Genomic DNA, 23740 nt, shown 5'->3' on the forward strand with positions numbered 1-23740 from the left:
TGAAGATGGGAATCCTGTTCTACCGCTGGTGAAGGTGATTACAAGGGCTTTAGCTGGGCAATGTGATTGACCTTAAATAAGAAGCCTTAAGATACCAATCTCGGGTAAACAGTCCAACCATGTCACTTAACATTGAAGACCAAGGGTGGACTTACCCCATTCATTTGCACAGAGCCTCAGTGATTATGTAATTGACCCACTAGAAAACAGAGTCAAAATTGTATACATTAGAAAGTACTAAAAATAGATGTGATGCAGGAAGAAGACACATTTCAAAGAATTGATATTTTATACTTTGGTGTAGGCCTACCACCAAAAGTCTAGTTTCCTTCTGTTACTATATTTGACCATTTACCCCATTCACCCTCCCCCTACTTCTTTCCCTTCTGGTAAGCAGCATTTTGTTGTCTACATCTATGTTTGTTTTAGTTTTGTTTGTTACTCTTTTGTTTTATAGTCCACATATGAATGACATAATAAAGTTTTTGTCCTTTTGAAATACTCTGTGATTAATAATTTTAAATAATTGATTCTAGATTCATGATATAAGAAAAAGACCATTTTAAAAAAGTTTTTATTTATTGATTTTTAGTGAGAGGGGAACAGAGGGAGAAAGACAGGGAAAGAAACATCAATGTGTGGTTGCCTCTTGCACACTTCCTACTGGGGACCTGACCTGCAATCCAGGCCTGTGCCCTGACTGGGAATGGATCCAGCAACCCTTTGATTCACAGGTCGGCACTCGATCCACTGAGCCACACCAGCCAGGGCCCTTATTAAAAAACAAATATTTAGATTGCAAAAAGAAATTAAAATCTTGGCGGAGAAATAAAATCAAATAAATAGACATAAACTGAAAGTCATAAAACAAATTAAGAATGTCTTCATGAAAGTAGAAAATGCACAACAATAACAAAGGAAGAAATATTAAGAAAATTGAAAATCAGTCCAAGATTTCCTAAATCCAAATAACGGAAATTTTATAAAGCAAAATAGAGGAAGATAGAAGGATGCAAATAAACAATTTAAGACCCATCTTGAAGGTTATGAGTTTGCAGGTTGAAAAGGCACACTTAGGCAAAACATACTGAAATTTAAGAACAGTGAGGAAAATTAGAATATTCTTAAAATTTAAGTTTACAAGGAATTAAATAAAAATCAGAGTGTGGTCAGACATTGAAAACCAGAAAAGAAAGGGACAATGGTCACTGAAATTTTGAAAGGCAGTGATTTCTACACTAGACCAATCTATTAATATTAATTATGTAGAACAAATTGATTTATTTAAAAAACCAAGGTCTCAAAAATTTAGTACCGTATGTTTTTATGAGAAGCTTCTAGAAAATGTCTCATGAAAACAAAGGAGTAAACCAGGAAAGATGAAAACATATGTCCCATTAAACAGGGATTCTACACTGAGAATGCCTGGAATGGAGTTCCCCAGCATGAGGATAAAGGGAGACGCCAACGCAAGAGCTCTATGGCAGACTTAAAAAGTTTCACAAATTGAGCAGGTCAGAATGCTTTGGTCGAGGAAGATAAAATTGCTCAGGTATCTAATGTGTTTGGTGAATTAATGGGAAAATACTTGGGAAAGACACTGTGGTCAGACTAATAATAAATTTAAACATAAATAAGAAAGATAAAACAAGACAGTTATCCATTCTAAAAGGGAAAAGCCATGATGGGTGAGAAAAATTATCAAAACACATGGGTTTAATTGTTACAGCACTTAATGAGAACACTGATGATTAGTCTGATTAAAACATGATACAACAACATTGGAGATTTTGTTGGGGTAAGGTGGGTGTGGTGGAGGCGTAGTAGGTAGTAAGGGTTGGAGAAAAAGATGGGATCTTTACTACCTCAGTTAAAAGCAAATAGATAATGTCCCCAAATGAAAAATCAAAATGGGAACAACTGTAGCTGAATAACAATATTAAAAAAACAAAAATAAAAAATTTAAAAATTAAAAAAAAAGAATACGTAGGGATTTGCATGTAAGTAACAATAGAACCACTCAAAAGAGCAGGGACTTCTCATGTTCATAGATTTAATTTAATTAAACAGACTACATGGCCTATTTGAGAGTTTTTTCCAGTGTAAAATTGGGACAATCTTTACCATATAGAGTTGTGAAGATTCAAATAATGTGTGCAGATCACCATGCAAATGACTGACATTTGAAGCTGGGAAAGGTTAATGGGAGTTCTGGAGGGACTCTAAGTAAGTGATGGGAAGATAATGGGCCCTGCCATACTTGTCTACAGCACGCACCGATCATACATAGCCCAAGATTTCTGAGACATTCATGATTTCTAGACAACTTTTCAGAGAAGAAAATCAGAATTTGGAAAAAAAATTCTACTAAATGATGAGGACCATCTTCTTTGAACTCCTCTAGGGCAGAAGCTACAGGAACTTAGCTTTTTGAATTAATTCTGAGAGGCACCAGGGAGTTGAGCATATTGCACATTACAGAGCTGGTCTTCTCCAAAATTAGGAGTGCACTTTTTCTATGGAAATCTTTCAAAAAGAATTAACTGAACACTTTTTTAAAATGTGATTTAATATTTAAGCAAAAATAGGAAAACAGTGCATTTGTGTGCTGTACTTACTATGCCTTTTAAAACAATGGCTCAGCAAAGGAAAAGATGTTCATGAAACTTCTTCCAAAAAATCCAGAATGCAAATAACATGCGTTAAATTCAGGTTCCATGTTGCTGAAGTATCTCACAAATACAGAGCTAAAATAAAAATTAACTTCAAGGACTGAATTGTGATGAATTAAATCAGTACCTTTTAAGAGTTAAGAGTCTTATGATAAAAACACTAAATCAAGAAATATGAATAATTAACTGTTGGAAAGTAGAAAAATAATGAGCACACTTTAAAAATTAAACCTTAATCATGTTTTGAAAGTTTAGTAGTTTTCATGAAACTGAAGTTTCAGTATCGAATACAGGAGTTTATACTTATGTCACCTAAATGACCTGTACATTTAAATAATTGCAAATTGTATGTCAGGCAATGTAATTAGTTTGATGCTAATTTGAAGATATACATATATATATGTGTGTGTGTGTGTATGTGTGTGTGTATGTATATACAGATACATACATATACACACACACATATATATATAAAATTCAGGCACAGCTACTGAAGTAGAGATCACAGATGTGCAGTGCAGTCAAGGTGAACTCTCTTCATAGTATGGATTGGTAGAAAATCTCATAATACAAATAGCATGTAAGACACCTTCCCCATAATCTAATTCTTCCTCCCATAGAAATAATCCATTGTTTCCACCTTGTTTAGACAAAGTGGCTCTTGAGCCATCAGACAACTAAATAATTTTACAATATTTTAAGCCACTATAAATGATTGTAATATGGCTTAAGAATTTTCCTGAAATAATTAATGATAAAATATCCTTACTTTTCTTTTGGTAAATATTACATAAGAATATTCACATATTGCTAAAAAGGATGAATATTTAAAATTGAGGATAAGCATTATCAAAATAATTATATGTCTTTTATTTATATCATTTGATAAATACAATGAAATATTTTATCATAACAGGAGCTATACTATGAAAATCCCATAGAAAGAGTTTATTCTGCAGTTGTTAAGTAGTTAGTGAGGTCAATGAACTCATTACATTTGCTTTCCAACAGTCACCATATCGGTGGGCTGTAATTTTTCTTGGGTCAAGTTGACTTTTACTGTCTTTGATTTGAGCTCTTATAACTTCCTGAATTGGGAAAACTAGAGGTTCATTATTTATTCGGTCAATAAAATGCATAACTATTCACTGAAACCATGTCATGTGCAGATTGAACAAATGTTACACAAAACCACTTTGATAAGAAGTCTTCCAGGCTGAAATATATGAAACCGAGATGATTTTGTTTGGAATGATCAGTGTCAAAAAAAATCAGCAAAAGGAGAAGAAAACAATTCTTTATTTTTATCCAAATATATTAGACTTTATAATTTAGTTAGTTTCAACAAAAACATAAAGTCACCATAAAATATACAAACCAAGACGCTCTAAGAGTGAAAGGGAGTGCTGTAATAATTACACAGGCACAACAGGGAAAACCGGAACTCTCCTGGGTAAACTGGGTCCTATGATCAACTTTGCAATAGGGGTTACACTGCAATTACATGCAGGAATCATACCTTTCCTATACACATGTGCTAAAAATAAAGGAATAGCATTCATTGAGAAATGTTAATTTTGACAACGGTGTTTCTCATCATCCAGGTCTTTAAGTATCACCCCCTCCTTAAACCAGTCACCTGTTCTAAAATAATGTTTTTATATCACCCAGTCATTTTTTCATGTTACCTTGTTTTTCTTCCTTTAGCTTCTAACTTGACTGTCTGAAATCATCTCATTGGTACTTCTGTCTATCTCACAGTGTCCCCTCCCATTCTCCTACTGATATGCATTGTTCAAATAGGCAGTGACCTCCTTTGACTTAGTCATACCCAAATCCCCCAGGAGCTAGAAATGCCTGGGCCATAAAAGACATGCAAAAAATTGTTAAATGAATTAATGAATACATTTGGAGAGTTTACTTTTGGGCCCATATTCTCCTTGGTACCAAAGACAAAATAACTCTCCAAATTAAAGTATGGCTCTATTTAGTTTTAAGTGTTTGGACTAAATATTCTATGCAATTTCTTCCACTGGTAATAAATATAATATGACCCCTGGACTCCCTTCTCTTTCTGCTACTATTTCCTTTTTTATTATCTAGCAAAAAGGAAAGTTTGGAGATTAAGGGTCATGGCAACCAGCTCTGTTCACAGTGGATGGATGCTCATTTTGCCAGCAACAATTCCCTGGTATATGTTTGCACCTACAGAATTTGGTTGATACAGAGGTAGCCAGAAGATATTATTGTAGTCAATACGAGAATTGTGGATGTAACAATTTTCCAATAAGGAAATTATTACGAGATTGCTAAGAATGGGAAATGATGAGTGCCCAAACCAACCATCAAGGATTTACACATTACTGTGGATAGCTAGATTCATTATGGGTAGACTTGGATTGCAATGATCCCAACAGTTTTATATGAAAATCCATGATATTCTGATAAGAAGCACTTGTAAATTTTCATAAAAATCTCTGCATTCCAAATATTTGTTTTGTAGGTGTTCTACTGAGCAGTAGTTTTGATATCCTAACTAATCATAAATATAAAACCTTAGTGTTAAAAAAATAGTCCTGCTAAAATTATTTTGGTAGGCCAGGGATCCAACACACTAATAAAATCAGTGCTTAACCAACCAAATAATAACAGTAAAAAAAAAAAAAAAGCCAAAAAACCCACGGATGAGTAAACTATTTTCAATTCATTTACTTTGAAATTCTCTCCAGTATGCACCAAACATTCCTCCTGAACCAAGTGACAGGTGAAGGGTGGGATAGGTTCTGCAGGGGAGAAAATAAAGGCTGTCCTATTACAACAAATAAAAGTCATAAGAAACTTGGAGGGAACACTTTGTAACATGTATGAATGTCCATCTGCTGTCCTGCACACCTGAAACTAATACAAAAAAAGTGTTGAGTGAAAATTGTGGATGAAAAATAAAATTTTTTAAAAAGCTCTGAAAAAAAGAGACTTGATTAGACATACATATTTAAAGCATAACTATTTACCATTTGTTTCATTGTACTGTTATATCTCCTCAAGATAAGTTATTGGTTTTTAAAATGACAGAAGTTTTAGAGCAAAATAAAAACTGAATGATTTTGAAACAGGGACCGTTAATTGTGTAATTTCACACAGGCTCTTGTATATTCAACATAACTCGGCCACTGACTATCACAATGACTCAGCATTTGTTCAGAGCTCGTATTTGTGTTAGATCATATACAAAACAGATATCCAGAATTTAATTAGTCCAGGAGAGGACCAATTCCCAAATTAATCTATGTTTATTTCCCCCCAGTACTAGCAAGTTTCAAAAATTATAAAAGTTTTCAGCATATTGATATGCTCTAAAACTTATGAGTTAAATACATTTTTGCAGGGTCATAAATAGCACAGACTTGTGGGACTCCCTTTTATAAAATACAATTGAAAACTTTCCACAACCTTAAACAGCAGAAAACATTAAATCAGATTTTAAAATGACAAATAATTTAAGGCTAAAATATTTGGTATTAATAATTAATGCCAGTAGCCTTCCTAGCATAATAAATAAACATGCACAAGAACTACAACTTTGAACAAAACATCACAATTTTATCAGATATATATGTATGTATGCATGTGTGTATGTTCATATGTGTGTGTATAAATATATATGTATATACTTATACACACATATATACAGTTTTATCGCCCTGAAAAATATCCACTCATGTTTGGCTTAATACATATGTATGTTAGAAATGTCATGGAGAGTACCACTCCTTTAAATATATATATATATATATATTTTTTCCAGAATATACAATATAAATATACCATATATAAATCATGCCATAAAACTAAATGCAAAATTTGCACATTATTGCATGCATGATGTGATAATACATGCCCGTTAATAAGAATTTCCTTATGATGTTCTCCCTTCACAACTTTGCTTTCTGCACAGTAGCAAGACTTGGGAAGAAAAGGTTCTCAAGTAAGCATATATGACTTCGGGGGGGTGGAATTTAATTTTCAGATTCCTTAGAGAGGATTACCTCATCAGCCAAATATTAGATTATTACTAAATCAAATAGTAAATAATGCCTACGGTGGTGTTTGTTATGTGAATCGATCGGAGTTCATTTTTCTTAATTTGGCTGGAAGATTCCCTTCCATCCTGGAGGCTCCCCCAGCCATCTTTTGAAGCTTTGGTGGCAAATCAGCCACTGACTGGCTCATGGGATCAGACAACATCTTGGTGGTTTTAGATACCAGTTTTTCTTCTGAGTTACCCGGAACTGAACTTATTCGCTGAAGTTTCATGGGCAAATCTCCCAAGCTGTAGGCTTTTTCTGAAGTTGTAGAACTCATCCTCAAGAGTTTTTTGGGAAAGTCTTCTCTTCCAGTAATTTTCTGCAGCTTAGATGGAAGTTTTGTGCTAATGTCTTCTAGTCCATCTAAGCAATCCACAGAATTATGTCTTTCTTTGCTGTTAGTTATGGAAGGTGCTATTAAAGGGGACGACATGAGAAGCATTTCCTCCTGTTCTTTCACACTGTAAGGTGGGGTGGGGACTTCAAATGTTGCGTGAAACTGAGAGTAATCAACTTTAAAGAATCCTTCTTCTAAGGAAATTACAGGGAAAAAACGATGACCCCAAAGAACTTCATCTTCAGTGTATGACGTTCGAGCTTGACAAGTCATCCCTACAAGCAGAAAGAAAATCCTTGAAAAATTATGCATAGTGGAAGCACAAGTAAAGCTAGATAGAACTAAGGAATTTATCTTGCTTTCTTATTTAAAATTTGGACTCTTGATCTGAGTAGAATGAGTAATAGTATCTGTTGAAAGTTTTCATATAAATTGACAGTTTAGAGGCATATACTTTCTTCCAATGAAAAACACAGGGCACTAACACTTTCATGTTTAGAAAGTAATACATCTGAAGCATAGTTAATTGTTTATTTAACAATAAACCAAAGTAAAAGGGCACTGAATACCAACATATGTGTCTTTATAAGATGATAGGGAGAAATCATAATCATTTCCCATCTTTCAAAAACCAATGTGATATGAAGCAAAACTGTCTTTGAATCCAATCATTACCATGACATAAACTTATGAAAGATACTTTACTGAGCATCATTTTCCTATTCTGTTGAGTAAAGCAAGAAAAATAACACCTGTGCCACAGGACTGCTGTGGACATAAAATATAATAATGTAAAGTCTGCTCTTAATAAATGACAGCAAAGACAGCACAAGTATTTGCTAAATACATAGAAGTTGGATATATTTCGATGTTGGATAATGCCTTTTTCCTAATTAGTAGTAATTATACATACAATACTGAGAATAAAATGCATAATTAAAAATCATATTAAACATAAATCCTGTACTGATTCTTTCCAAACTTGTGCTTTATATTATCAGTTACCTATACCAAAGGATATGTTATTACCACTTATAATACTGTATTTTTTTGTTAAGAAAGTTTTAAAAGAAACACATAGAAAACAAATGCCTGTCATATCTCAGGCACTGTTAGGTGTTTGCTGTAATCCTCAGTATCATCACAATATGAAAAGATTCTTATGTCCATTTTTAAATCAGGAATACACTGCTCAAAGAGATGAAATCTTTTGACTTTCTTTGGGAACAGATCTAGGAAGCTGTAGGGGGAAAAAAGCTGTATTATTTTAATTTCTTGGTTGTTTCTGTTTTTATTTTGCCATGCTGTCTTTATTCTTTTGTTAGAAACCCAAGTCTAAACAATCTATCAATTTAAATATCACAGTGGAAATCTGATAGTGACCAAATATTAGTCTTGATAATCAATATTATATCAGGAATAGACACCAGAAATATTTATATATGATAATATTACTTTAAAAACTACTTTGTTACATGTTTAGACATACATGCGGTGACATGATATATTTTCAAACAACTTTCTAGTCTCAGACTAAATATTCCAAGAGAAAAAAGTAAATATTGTCACTCATTTGAAAAATATATATTCCTGATATAATTACTTGGTGTTATTTTGAGAACTTTAAAGATTCAGCAAAACACCTAGAATAAAAAACAAATAGTCCTGTCCATTGAGATATAAAATATTAAACATAAAACTAATAACATAATTATGAGTTGTTTTAAATGTAATCTTTACTGTATTTTTCCATTACCATTTAGCCCCCTTATAGCCCTGCCCCCCAGCAATCACCATACTGTTGTCCATGCCCATGAGTCTTTTCTACCTTTTCAATTAATCTTCAGAAGCATCCACTAGGTATACAGAGGGTCAGGTGGAAGTAAGGCCTGCTGGAGTGTGGTTGGTAGGGTAATAATATGGGTGTAATGATTTATAGTTTTAATTTGAACATTTCACCTAAAATGTCATATAGTGTGCTTGAGTGTGATATTGTTATATTACAAAATTACATGCTTATGATTTGTAATAAAAGATTCTGTAATAAAAAAGAGATATTATTTGTGCTGGACCCTGTGTAAATATATCTTAAATATATTAAGTGTTGAATTTCAGATCATAAATTTGTCCAATTATTTCTAACAATAAACACTGAAACAAAATTTAAATCACATTCCCATCTTAGCCCATTTAATTTAATGACTTTTTATTCACATTAATAAAAATATGAAATTAAAAAACATAATTTTGTTCCTATTATTTACCATGATAATATAACATGTATGAAGCAGAAAATGGGGAAAATAAAAATGTGTAAAATTATTATGGTGCTTAGGGTGCAATGACATCTACAGTGGAACAAGTTATCCCAAACGTTTGCTCACATAAATGTGTCTGTAGGCACTGTTACTAAAATGCTAATGAATGTTCTCGACTAAAGGTGGAGATTTTATTATACTACATCTAATGACCTTGACTTCATTCCATACCAAACTAATACTTGTGAAGCAACATCTTTATATAATTAAAAATTATATGAATTTGGCTACCAATTCCACTACTAAATAGCTTATCAAAATTATCTAAAACTCTTTGAACCTCCATTATATTTTTTACAAAATACTTTTATAACACTGTTGAGAACAGTGCTGGGCATTAAGGCAATGCTCGATGAGTAAGGACTGCTGTTTTTATTATGCTGTAGTGACCACTTGCAATTCCCATTCTTCCTGGAAATTAGAGATATTAAATAAATATAAAAGAAAAATTCTGACATATTAGTCATTTGTCTCATGTGAGAAATATAGAAAATCGAATTGAAAAATCACTAGATATCAGATAGCAAGTATCTTTTTTGAAATGGTAAACATTCAAAACATTTTACAATATATAAAAACATATTACTTATATTTCCAACATTTAGGATTACTCAATATTTCCCACCTAAGAGACTAAGTGTGGAATCTTAGGTGTACCAAAAAGGTCTGCAGCAAGCCCAGTGGCTAAATTTATTATAATACTTTGGTAACTCTACCAATAATATTTCCAAATATTTTAACCTTTTGTTTTTCTGCTATTCCTTTTACTCTTTTATTAGATGTCAGTACACAAATATCAGACACTTCCACTTTAGCAACATTACATAGTTTCTATACATGGTTTCACCTCTGAATACTAATGTGCAATGAACCTATGGATACCAATATGAAAGCATTAGAATGTGGATAACAGGAAAATGTCTCTGCTGGTCAATATGTAGTTTAGACAATGTGCTAACATAACATGTAATTGATAGACTACTTCTTATTACAAAGGTGATTCCAAAATGATGTTAGAAAAACAGATATCAATTGAGAAAATATAAAGTAAATATAATCATGTTTTCTAAGAACATGCATGTATCATAGTGTTATTCCCTCTATAATGTTATTTTATTCTAATCCAAATTATTTTAAAATAATCTGTGTTTGGATTCATAATTGCAAATGCCACTGGAATCAAAATAAATGGAGGTGAATTGCACTGTTCAAAGGTTACTATATGATTGCAACTCTTAACTGGCAATGCAACTATTCGCGTGTTTTAACCAGATTCCAGACTTGAACAAATGTGATGAAAATCAACACGAGCTCATCTCTGTGGAAACTGGAAAAGCAACAGATGTTGCTACTGAAAATAGCTGGGACTTTTGAATCCTTAGATGAAAAACATTTTGTGAAAAAAAATATTATCCTGTACACTGATTCATGGATAAGCCAGCTATATGTTATTGTTTAATTTAATTTATTCCAGCATCAATGTGTCAGTTTAAAATGACAGAAGCAATGTAGTGTAACCTTTTTCTTTTTTATTTTTCCTTTCCTGATTCTGCCTTTATACCATGCTATTCTGTCTTTCTAACTGAATTGAGTGTTCATTCAAATAAGAAGCCTGAAAGCTTTTTGAGTGAACATGACAAAATGAGTTTTATTTGACAAGTCTTTAATTAAGCTTTCAGAATACTGCTAACTCATTATATCTTGGTCAGGGATGGGACATATGTCACCTACACAAGGTGAGTTGGAGATGGATAAATACAAAATAACTGGGTCGAGGGGAATGTCTGATTGTGGTGAGACTACCAAATAATCAGTAACTTCTGCACAGAGGAAGCTTATCTTAACCTTACTATAGAAATTGCCAAGTCATAGACAGAGATTGGGAGTGGGGAGGAGAGCGGAGGTGGGAAGAAAAGAAAGAGAGAAAGTTCTCCTATAATGGTGGTTGTGTTTTATGATGTGTGCATTAAATAAACAAAAGTGGGGAAAAAGCAAATCTCCCACAATTAAGTCATATAATAATAAGAATAGCTAATATTTCTATAGGGCTTATTATGTGCCAAGGGTCTTTCTAAGCACTTTTTACATGTTATCTTGAATCCTCACAACTGTGTAAATTAAGGCCTGGTTTCACTGATATCACATGGATATTGTGAGAATTAAATTAAATTAATTAAAATACATAAATACAATGAGTATCAATCATTTTCTTCCAGAAGTCCTGAAATATAGGCTATGTGACTATAAATTTTATTTCAACACACAGGCACACCCACACATACAACTGCAAAATTCAGCCACGTAATATATTGTTTTTATTCCTTAAATCTATCCTCTTTGTCTATTTCTTCTTCAAAAATAGGCAGTGGTAAACTAAGCTAGTAGCTGAGCATGCATAGCATGTCCTGTATTACAAAGTAATTTTCCAAAACACTCTATATATTGCTCTGAGGATTACTGAATAAGGTCTGTAGCTATTTTGTTCCTAATGTGCTTCCAAAATTTCACCCATTGCCCAAAATATAGTAACTGTGAGGTTTACTTGGCATGCTCTGCATGGTCTCTATTGTGTTGCACTGAGTTGAACCCAAATTTTAAGTATAAACTTTTAGAGAAAGCATATGATGCTTATATTAAAAAATCCCATTTATAAAACATAAAGACACTGTGTACACTACTGTTTAATAATACTAAGGTTGTGGCACCAGGCACCTTTGGGATACAGGCTGCAAAACTATTAAGATTATGCAAATTGTTTCCAGAAACTTCAGTTTTCAAATAGATGGAATCCCTTTAAAACTCAACAAATTCTGCTCAGGTAGACATTTAGAGAGGAACAGAAATTTCTAGCATGTAGTCAACCCAGTGTTACCCTCTATTTCATACAAGCAGTTGGTCTTGAAATGTGTTCTCATGTACCAGTTTGCCATTATTACTTAAGCTAGGTCAAATAATTCTAAAGATAAAAATTAAATAAATAATAAAAACAAGAAAAAACAAGGAAAACCTGATTTTAGTTGTTAGAAAATAAAGTGTCAAGAAATTTAGCAATAAATATTTCAAATGGAATACTTTAGATTTCTAAATTCTCAGGAGAGCAAAAGAAAGGTCAGTTTTTCCACCATGACCACTAGAACATGTTAGATTCCCACAAAAGGAATATAAGTCTAGGTGCTATAAGAGTCAATGACAGGTAGGATATCTGACAGGGAATTCATGCTCATACTGATAAAAATACAGGTCTGTCCAGAAAAAGTCCAGCCATCATTAATATAATGAGAATGGTTTGTGAAAAACTGGTGTAACCTGGAAGCCACAGAGAGAGGACTAAAATGCGCATGTGTGAACAATGACAATTTCGCTGTTCTAGTCAGTGGGGACAATAGATGTCATTGAGTGAGATGCCACTGAGTGATTCGATGTGCCATTGAATGCATGTGGTCATTGCATTCAAAATGATTGAGTGAGTAGACCAAAGAATCTGCATTACATTTTACATTAAACTTGAACATTCCTCCACGGAAACTATTCCAATGATTCAGAAGGCTGTAGCTCTGAGCAAGTGGTGACTGACAGCTTCATCACAACTACATGCCTGCTCGTGCATCTTGTCTGGTGAAAAGTATTTTGGTGAAACATCAAATCATCCAGGTGATTCCACCCCTCTTCAGCCCAGATTTGGTGCCCTGGGACTTCTGGCTTTTCCAAAAACTAAAGTCACCTTTTAAAGGGAAAAGATTTCAGACCTTCAATGAGATTCAAGAAAATACAGCAGAGCAGCTGATGGTGACTGGGAGAACTGTGTGAGGTCCTAAGGTGCCTAATTTGAAGGAGTTGAAGGAAACTGAGGTGTCATTGCCTTATGTAAAATGTTTCTTGTGTCTTGTATCATCTTTAATAAATGTCTCTATTTTTCATATTATATGGCTGGATACCTTCTGGACAGCCATCATATATTTGAAAGACTCAAGTAATATTAAGCAAAATAACATGGACTTTGAATATAAACAATATTGTTACTATTTTAATCATACATTTTTAGTAAGACCTTGGTCATATTATTTAAGTTTTCTGAGCATTGACAAAGATAAACTATGGATAGTAATAAGGGAAAATAATATGTAATTTATAGGCTAATACAGTAATAAATGATATATTGTACTTAATGAATCTACCATATTACTTGGTAAAAATATAGAGGTTCAACAACCGGTAACTATTTTCAATTATTGTTATTATTAGGGTTCCAATTAATTAAAAGGTCGTCTTAGCTACGTGTCAATTCCTTAGTGATCAGCTCCTTTTTTAGAATCTCAAAGCAAGCGAAATATTGTTCATCTTGTTAAGTTCTATTAATTTCATATAAACCATGTTATCTATATTTATCTAGATGAAGAAAGGTCTATTAATACACACATTATGACCTCAGTCAAGTATAGCATTGTTGATCTGATCTGCCCTGCACAAATGTGACCAACTTTACAGTAGCAATTACTTTTCTCCAAATATAATTAACTTCTGCTGCACTACCTTCCACTCTTCATATAAGCATGGCAAAATTTTCCTAGTACACTTTCAACTGATTATCATTCATTTCCAAAAGAAAAGATTCCATTCTTAGTACATCTCTTTTCTTTTCCTTTGTCGTATCTATAAAAACATACTTTCTTGCATTGTCAATCATAGAACCAAAACAATAGCAACCTAAATTCATTCATGCTATTGTTTTCTCTTGTAAAGATATGACTTTTAGCTTCCACAACACCTTAATGGTTTAGGTATAATGTAATTCAGTTACTGTTGAAGAATAGCCCATATTATAAGAATGACATGAGAAAAGATATTTTTCAGAGGAAAATTAATACATTTCTAGCTTCAAATAAAACAGAACATTTTTCAGACAACACTTTAGAACATGATTCCTAGTCACAGAGAAGAAAGCCTATTTTTAATATTGTCTGAAGCAATAACACACCTGTCAAATTTTTAAAAATATTACATATAATTACAGCAATTAAGTGCTTAGATTAATCCCTGTTTGTAAAATATACTCCTAAAATTTTGCTTTAAAATATGAATTCATAACCATGTTGTGTGGTGTTATGGTTGAAACAGGCTGAAATTCACAGGTTGAAATCCTAACCCCTCATATGATGGTATTAGAATGTGAGGCCAAGTAACTTTTTAACTGTGTGATATTTAAATAAAATACATAAAGTTAAACAAGAAATAATGAACCCCTGTATCAGAAGCAAATTTTCTTAGTTCCTTTAAAATCTAGTTTTAAGTTACCATTACAATTTTATCTCTTCAAAAACTCTTAACAAGTGTTAACAATAACAAACACAACATTTAGTAAAAAACTACATGCTAGGTCCTGAGTGTTCTCTAGTGTGTCCATTCTTGTATAATTTCCTCCACCCCTCTATAAAGTAGGTACTATTCTTTTTCTTATATAACAGATAACAATATGGACATATCAGGAAAGAGAATATCTTGTCCAATGTACGACAAGAGATGGTTGTAGACAAGATAGAGACTCAGGCCCTCAATTCCAGAGTCAGTTATTTTTTTAACCTCTATGTTCTTGTGTTCCTGTTTTCTTGAATGGACAACTGTTTCATTATTAACTATTGATTTCCATGCACATTACTTGGTCCATGCTATTTCAACTGTTTTGAATATGCTCTTCCATTTCTCCAACTGTTGACATAAATCCTCATATTCAGAGCTCAGAATTCATGTCATTAATTCTATGAAGCCTTTCCTGACTTCTACATTTAATTTATTGGCTTATAAATACATCATATTGTCAAACACACACGTGTACATGCACAGGCACACACCCAATCCCTCACCATCTGCATACTGTACATATCTCAATGGTTAAATTCAATCAGTTACAATACTTAACACTTATCAATTTATGAAACATCTTCATTCTGCCAGGCACTCTTCTGAGGCTGAATTATAAGGTGCTTTGGCAAGGAAAAAAAGGATGAACCTCTCAACCTCCATGTTTGAACCTCATCTTGAAAATATGTAGTACTTAGCCACACAGTCCATAGCCACAAGGTGAGAAAAACACATTTTAAGGTGGCAAAAGACATTTACACATCTTCTGCTGTACAAAGATATAATCAGTTGTACCTGAATTTAGCATAAAATTCCTATTTGTTCATCCATTGCAGTTCAAAAAGCATATTACATTAGAATAAGCCCCTTAAAAGAACTCTTATTCACCTTGGTATCTCTAGTATACAACATTGTGCCAGGTATTAGATGCTTAAAGAACTCTTGGGGACACACAGTAGGAGGAATGGAGGAGGATGAAAAAGGGGAAGGTTAAAATGTCTGCTCAGGAGAAGTCAACTTCGACACACATTAATCTATTCACCACCAGGAGTGATTGTCACTGACAAGGGAATAATTATTAATGAAATAGATATCTGTAATATGTCCAATTTTTTTTTCTATGCTGTCAAGGTGATTATCTATTAATTAGTTCAACTCATGAGAACTCCAAAATCATCTTTGAGACATATATATTAAAAGTTTATTTTGATTAGTGAAGTAGGGTAGATATTATACAAATAAATTATATAATCACTCTATAAAATATGAATGACTCTTACACAAAGAACCAAAACACATTTGCTAGTAAACTGCATTCAAAGATAACCAGTTAGTTTATAATTTCACTTCTGTAATTATATGCCAATAGATGTATTGTCTACATACGTTTACTGGAGCAGTTAGATTTATCTGCACTTAACTATTAAATTGCATGGTAATTAAATTAATTGGATATTATGATACACTTGCATACTTGACCTCTGGTTAAATTTAAACTTCTGGAAAAATTTCTATCCTTATGCAATTATAACTGACCACCTTATAAAAAGTAGTAGATCCATTTTTACCTGAAAGTTCAAAACTTGTTTTCACTTAATTCATGAGGCTTACTTTGTATATAGGCTACTATATCTTTTTCAATCACAAACTATAGCTATTTTTTAACATCTTCTTTGGCAGAAATTCAAATACATTGTGTTTGCTTTCTGGCTTAGAACAGAGTCTGAATAAATATTTGCAATTCAGCAGTTGTTCTGGTTCTGTGACTTGCAGTAAAAGGTCAGAGAATACTCCTTCTAATTTTGCTATTAAGGTTACTTAGAGAGCTTAAGCAAAAACTAAAGTCCCTATAATTTTATGGGAACTATTACATGAGAGTGTCATTTTTTAGGTGTGAAAATGCCATATCACAGTGATAATCACAAATATGTGATATTTTAGCACATCTATTTTGAAAGAAAAAATGATTGGTTTAAACATGTATATAAAGTCTTATAAAAGAATTTAATTTTTTTGTCATCACAAACAGGTATTTAAAAGACAATCTATTAAGGGTTTCCCAAATTATGTAATTTCTCATCTCTATAGTTAGTATTGTAATTTACTTCAATAAAAAATCACTTAAACAAAAAAGTCAAAGATATAAAAACACTGAGGAAATGCTAAGGAAAACAGCATGTGAAATGCAAATAGTAACTTACTTAAATCTGACACTTGCAGAGAGCAAATGATAATGAAACTCTGTAAATTTATGCTAAAATATAGTTCAACTCCTAAGGCACCCTAGATTTTCTCCCAGGTTTTAAATGATAAATGGTCTCTCAACAAGCATTTTGTTAATGTAGAGAGCCAAGGTCTGAGGTAAAATCCTCAACTGGCCTGGTGGCCTTCTGGAGAAATTTTAACATATATATCTTTGCAGAATGTTATGTCATTTGCAAAGATAATCATCTGTACCACATAGATAATAATAAGATATGCAATATATAAAACTGAGCATTACTATTCAAAAATTTCTTAATATTACAAAACAATACAACCAAGATCTAAACCAGGATAAAGGGGGAAAAAAGAGAAAAGGCAGTTGAGTTAATCCACTTGGAAAATTAGAAATCAAACTTTTTGGCCAGATATCCACTTGAGAATTATAAATAAAATTAATAACTGGTAAAGAACACACTCATTTCCTGGCCATATATATCCTGAGGTGTCAATTTTGTTTCCTTTTTATGATGAGATGCTACATTTTTTTTCTATTCTACCATTTTTAACAGATGTTTTGAACAACAAATGCAAATAAGGACTAGAAAATAGCTAAATGTCTTTCAGTTACTTTATTTCAAGTAATATTTTTACTCTGCCTAATAAACATTCCAGAAGATAACAGAGTGATATTTTATTTGATTGATCTAAAAAATATATGAACTATGTTTGAGTAAATCCTCTTTCATACATATTGACATAAAAGTATCCAACATTATTCTGAGATTAATTCATGTCTGCATTTAATCAAATTCTACAGAAAAAAAATGACTTCATTTGCATTTAGGGGGTAAGTCAAGAATAACAGAAATACTTTAAGTGAAATAAAAAGAAAAAAATTTGAGATAACTTTTTTAAAAAATGGGAATGAAAGCTGATTGATAGAATAATTGAGTTTTATTTCAGACATATTATATATATATTTCAGACATATTATATATATATATTCAGACATTAAAGTAATGTAGATAATTCATAATATTAATATAATCTAATGTATATGAACATACATTCTAGAGGCAATGCAAAAATATTTAAATAAATTATTTAGTTTTCAAAATCTCTGTGGAATAGTTGTCTTTTTTTTTCAGATGATACAGTTTTACCTTAAAAAAATGGGTAAAAGATCCGAATGGACACTTTATCAAAGAAGATGTACAAATTGCCATTAATCACATGGAAAGGTGCTTCACATCGTGTGTTATTGGAGTACTGAAAATGCAAACAGTACGATACCACTAATTGGAATCACTGACAACAATAAATGCTGGTGAGGATGTGGAACAATAGAAACTCTCATTCATTTTTGGTGCAAATGCCAAATGGTACAGCCATTTTGTGGTTTCTTACAAAACTAAACATGTTATCACCGTACGATCTAGCAATTGGGCTTTTTGGAATTTACCCAAATTAGTTGAAAACTTATGTCCACACAAAAATCTAAACACAAATGTTTATCACAACTTTATACATATTTTCCAAAACTAGCAGCAATTAAAATGTCCTTCGATAGGTCAATGGATAAACACACTAGTGTATATCAATACAATGGAATGCTATTCAATGATAAAAAGAAATGAGCTATGAAGCCATGAAAAAAGACATGAAGTAACCTTAAATGTGTATTACTAAGTGAAAGAAGCATATTTGAAAATGCTACAGACTGCACAATTTCAACTATTTGACATTCTGAGAAAGGCAAGGATGGAGCCTAAAAAGATCAGTGATAACCAAACTTTGGGATGAATAGGTAGCACATGGGATTTTTAGGGCAGTGAAGCTATTCTGTACAACATTATAATAGTGGACACATGTCATTACCCATTTGTCAAAACTTAGAATGCACAATTCAAAAGGTGAACCTAATGCAAGCTATGGACTTATGTTGATGACGATGTGCGCTTACTTTATTGATTGTAACAAATGAAACACACCGGGGCTTGACATGATGGTGAGGGAGGCTGAGTGTATGTGTGTTGGGGAGATTGTAGGAATTCTGTACTTCCTGCTCAATTTTATTGTCAGCTGAAAATAGCACTAAAAATAAAATTACCGATAAAAGGTAATATATAATAAAAGGTAAATTTATAAAATTATAAATTAAAAGGTCTAAAAAATTAAAAACAAAAAAACAAGTCTCCAGAGAAGTTAAATAATGTGCTCAAGGTCTCATAGATAGCTTGTAAGTGATAGAGTGGTTTGCTTCTGTTTTTGGAGTTAACTATTTAGGATCATTGACACATATGTAGTGAAAGAAAAACTATTGATATAAGATTTATCACCAAATCTGTTTTCTTCTCCACTAATATCTAAGTTTTGATTGATTCATAAATCCATAAAAAGTTTTTTAACTTTTTAAAAAATTATTTTAAGAAAATTACTTTTAAGAGTAGAATGAGAATTTACCATATTTTGTTGTTCTTAAACAATAACCTATCTTGTTGTTCCTAACTTTGTATTCTAAACACCCTGCTCATCACATCAAGCAATGTATAGCCAGCCTATCAACATAAGTGCAAATGGGCACACCTGTTTGCTGTGCCTTTATTTCCACTAAATAAATGGAGGCAAGAAATACGTATATTTTCTATGTAGTCTAATATCAAAGTTTATATTTATACAAATATAAAATTATGCAATCATTTTTTAAGAATATAAAAAAGTTTCTCCTCTGCAATTTGCAACCATCATTATTGCTTATACCATCTGGTAAGGCTCCATTGGCTCTCATGTTGGCTTCTCCTGGTTATATAAAAGCCATCAAGCTATTTTTAATCTGTCTGCTTCTTCTGTCAAGTAATAAATTCTTCTCTAAGTCTTTCTTTGAACACCAATTATTTAAGTGCATATAATATCTAATAAATGGTGGAAAAGTAGATTTTACAATAAATACTATTATATAAGATTTAAGCCCTGCCTGGTGTAGCTCAGTGGACTGAGCATGGGCTGTGAACCAAAGGGTCACTGGTTTGATTCCCAGTCAGGGTACATGCCTGGGTTGTGGGCCAGGTCCCCAGTAGGGGACGTGCAAGAGGCAACCACACACTGATGTTTCTCTCCCACTCTTTCTCTCTCCCTTCCCCTCTCTCTAAAAATAAATAAATAAAATATTCCAAAAAAGATTTAAATCAAGGCCATTATGAGCATATGCTAGGATCTTAGTGGAGAAATGTTTCTATAATCATAAAAGAAAGGGAAAAGTATATTTATTATTGTTCAAGAGAAACAGAAAGTAAATATTCAAAACCTCAATCTGCCAGAAGTAGATTTAACATGATATTTATGAGGCTTAAGCTTCAAGGGCCTTCACTAGCAGACGTCTTTTCCATTTTCATACATTAGATTTCATAATACTGTATTCTTTATTTTTTTCCTTAAAGAGAACTCTAAATCCTTCAAGTGTCCATACACACCTAGAAGTATGCTTGCAGGGTGCAATAACCTGTGATCAAAGCAAGGCTCTGAACTCAGGCCACAGGCACCAGTTAAAAGGTTTGTCATTACCTTGGTGAGATAGTTTTACAATTCATCTGTCCTGGATGCTGATTAACTTTGGAAGGAGATTATACATTCTGTATACCTTTTACATGCATTCCCTATTTCACCTCAAGTCCACATTTCAGCCATAGAAACTGGCTACTGGGCACTGTTTCTTAACCTGATGTCATGCTCCATCGCCCCGAAGCTAGTACAGAAAACAGCCTTCCATAGCACCTGGAAATTATCTTGACTAGAACTTCTTCATAATTACCATTCTCGTTTTTCATAGAGGACTCAGTAAATTTTGACAATTATTACTGCTACTATTAAAATTTTAGTATTTACGCTTAGGGACCAAGTTTTTATTATTCAAAACTGTTTCTATTAGTAAAAGTTTACCTTTTTCCCATTTTTTTGGAATGCTAAAATCCTCTATCAGACAAGGAGTATTCAGTGCTGTGCATTAAAAAAATTGTCCTATCACATGAAAAAAATGTGTTACTCCACTCAGCAGTGGGTAACTGATGTGTTTTATCTCAGGTTGCGACACTGCCTGATAACATTTTGCAGAAATCACCTTGACTGCTCTGTGGAGAAAAGTATGTCATCAGGGCAGACTGAAGTGAGTACAGCAGCTGGGAAGGTGAGGTAAAATACAACGACCACACAAGTGGCTGTAAAAATGCATCAAAAATATATTTATTTAAGAGGCAAATGTCACAGAAGTTGACAACTGATTGGCTTTAGAAAAGGAGAAAGACTGGCAACTAACAATTTCTTATTGTTAGGATGATGAAGATGGATATGCCATGAAATTTTACTTGTTCTTCGCATGAGAAAGGAAAGATAAAAATAGTAAATTAAATCACACTATTTTGTTTTCTGAACTTTCAAATTACATTTGTCAGACAGTTTTGCACCCTTATGCCTGTCAATTTATAGTCCTAGCAGCCAGCAGTGTGAGAAAAATAGCCATCTTCGTGCAGCCATGAACAAACAATTACTTCACCCTACACTGTCTCTCCATTCTGCTAAGCTCAAAGGAATTGTTATGACCAAAATGTCACCTCAAATCTCGTTTCTATATCTGGCATTCATTTCATTAATTATAGCTTCTTTGTTTTGCTCCTGATCTGCTGACAGTGCACTCACTGGCTGGGTCTCAGCCAACTAATCAGATTAAAGAAATACATGATGTGCATCCTAATGCAATTGTTTCTCCAAGGCTCCTTTCTGAACGCAAAGATATCAATAATCTTGCAGGGATTTAATGATGTTAAAATATAGTTTTAATGGAACCCATTAACTTTCAATAATTAATAGGAATCTGTTGGAATGCAGCCATTATTCACCATTCTTTTCCAGGAATATGAGAGCAAAATAGGAAAAGAAAGTGTACTTTGTTAAGGACTCTGGTGAGACAAAAAATTATGTTTATTGTAAGCTGAATAACCTTATGGTCTGAACAGTGCAATTAAAGAAACTAAGAATAATTTGAGTTAGAGAAGTCTTAGGAAATATCATCTAAAACACTAACTTGTATCCAAGAGGAAACCTGAGGTACAGAGGAGTAGCCTCCTGTACATGTGCCAGCATTACCTACTTTTGTATTTACAACAGTTTTGTTTACAGATGATGTCCATACAGAAAACTAAATTGGGACGTAGGCTCAATGACCAAATAATTTGAATACAATCTAAACCCCAGCTTTAAAACGCAGGGAGTTGTGATCCTGTCAAGTTATCTAGATCAATTTACTTCTCAGTGTAAACTGAGTTATATTCTGGATAACCTTGTATTTTAATTAATAGCTCAGTTTGTCATTAGAATATATAAAGGCAAGAGCCATCTGTCTCTTTCTTTACTGCCATTTAAAAATAATATTTGTATTTCAGTCCTTCAGTTCTAGTTCACAGCTTATGCTGAGAGCCTATCAGCTATTATCAAACTCTACTTAATTAGGACAAGGAGGCAAATAACAGAACTAAGATGGTGAATGAAAGGATGCTATTGTGGAGGAGTTTTTAAAGTTTATCAATCTAGACCTAAATATTATATAAAATGTATTATGTATGCAAGCATATCTGGCCTAGCATAATTTTTGGTATAATGAATTGGTTAAGTAAATTTTATTTTTCCACTGTCTTTTGTTTGAAAACAAATGAAATATTTTACCCCTAAATCTATCTAGCAATATAGAGCAAAGGTTCTTGATTTTGAAAGGATGTAAGATTTTACATTTCAAAAGCATGGACAAGAAGAGAGAGTAACAAGAGATTTCTCACCTCTCTTCAAGGAGCAGCTTGGGTGTCAAGCTTATGCCTAACTTGTGCTTCACATTAGAAGAGAACAGCCCTTTTTCACCTGAGCTAAGAGTCTACACTAACTGCTGCTCTCATTGCCACCCCATGTCGACATCTCTCATCCTTGATGGTACTCAAATCCACTGATTACTCCAAATCTCCTGAGCAGTCTTAACTAATCATCACCCAGAAGTGCCAGCACTCCCCCTGCCCAATCTGGTAAATTGATGCCCTTAAACATATTGGAAGCTCCCTACTCAGCTTTTGCTGCTCCCAGTATTTGGGAACTACCCTTCCCTGCCTGGTTGTCCTGTCCTATGGCAGGTGCAAGGCTGAGATCACTGCAGGTCCCAAAAGCCTATCTAAAGCATTTAGTGTGTATTCAAAACATTTGGGTAGGGTTTCTGAGGTGCAGGTGCAGGTGCAGGTGCAGGAGGTTTTCATATGACAGCTCTTATGTATGAAACCTACATACCCTGTGATCTTGTGGAAACCATGCTTTATTCATTTTAAATGTGGATGATAACAGATAAGTAGTTAGTAGTGAGTTTTAAGAATTAAGCCACTGCGGCCTGGCTGCTTGTTTCATGTTCTAGGACTAACTTTTAGCATGCCTACAATGCAAATGTCAAACTTGTGTTACCTAAAGATGTTAGCTTGTGTTAGTTAAAGGTAATAAAGTATAGAAATGCTTTAAAAATCATGTTCCTGAATCTCACATACCATTATGCTCTACTAACACACAATATTTCAGTATATATGTTATATATAATATAAAATATAATGTACTATTAGACTTCTGACAGAATCTACTAATATTTGATAAAATCTGAGTTAGTCACAGAAAATATATTGCTCTCTTCAGAATCTAATCATTAGCTCATTAGATTCTTTTGGAGAACAAAATTACTTATGATGTTTACAATGA

At 33.0% G+C, this 23740-nt stretch overlaps 1 protein-coding gene across 2 annotated transcripts in view; it reads right to left on the reverse strand.

Moving 5' to 3' along the window:
• Positions 1 to 3953: 3953 nt before the first annotated feature.
• Positions 3954 to 23740, reverse strand: part of KCNJ3 (potassium inwardly rectifying channel subfamily J member 3) — a 131346-nt gene continuing 111559 nt past the window's right edge. The window contains exon 4 of one of the 2 annotated variants that reach the window (XM_045830421.1): positions 3954 to 7369. In XM_045830421.1, coding sequence (XP_045686377.1) covers positions 6783 to 7369 — 587 coding nt within the window. In that variant the 3' untranslated portion in view covers positions 3954 to 6782. The remainder of the gene's footprint in view (positions 7370 to 23740) is intronic. The other variant, XM_045830433.1, reaches the window with a different exon arrangement.

Source organism: Phyllostomus hastatus, unplaced genomic scaffold (genome assembly GCF_019186645.2).
Source record: "Phyllostomus hastatus isolate PE091 unplaced genomic scaffold, TTU_PhHast_1.1 phas_contig_1, whole genome shotgun sequence".
Taxonomy (NCBI): Eukaryota; Metazoa; Chordata; class Mammalia; order Chiroptera; family Phyllostomidae; genus Phyllostomus; species Phyllostomus hastatus.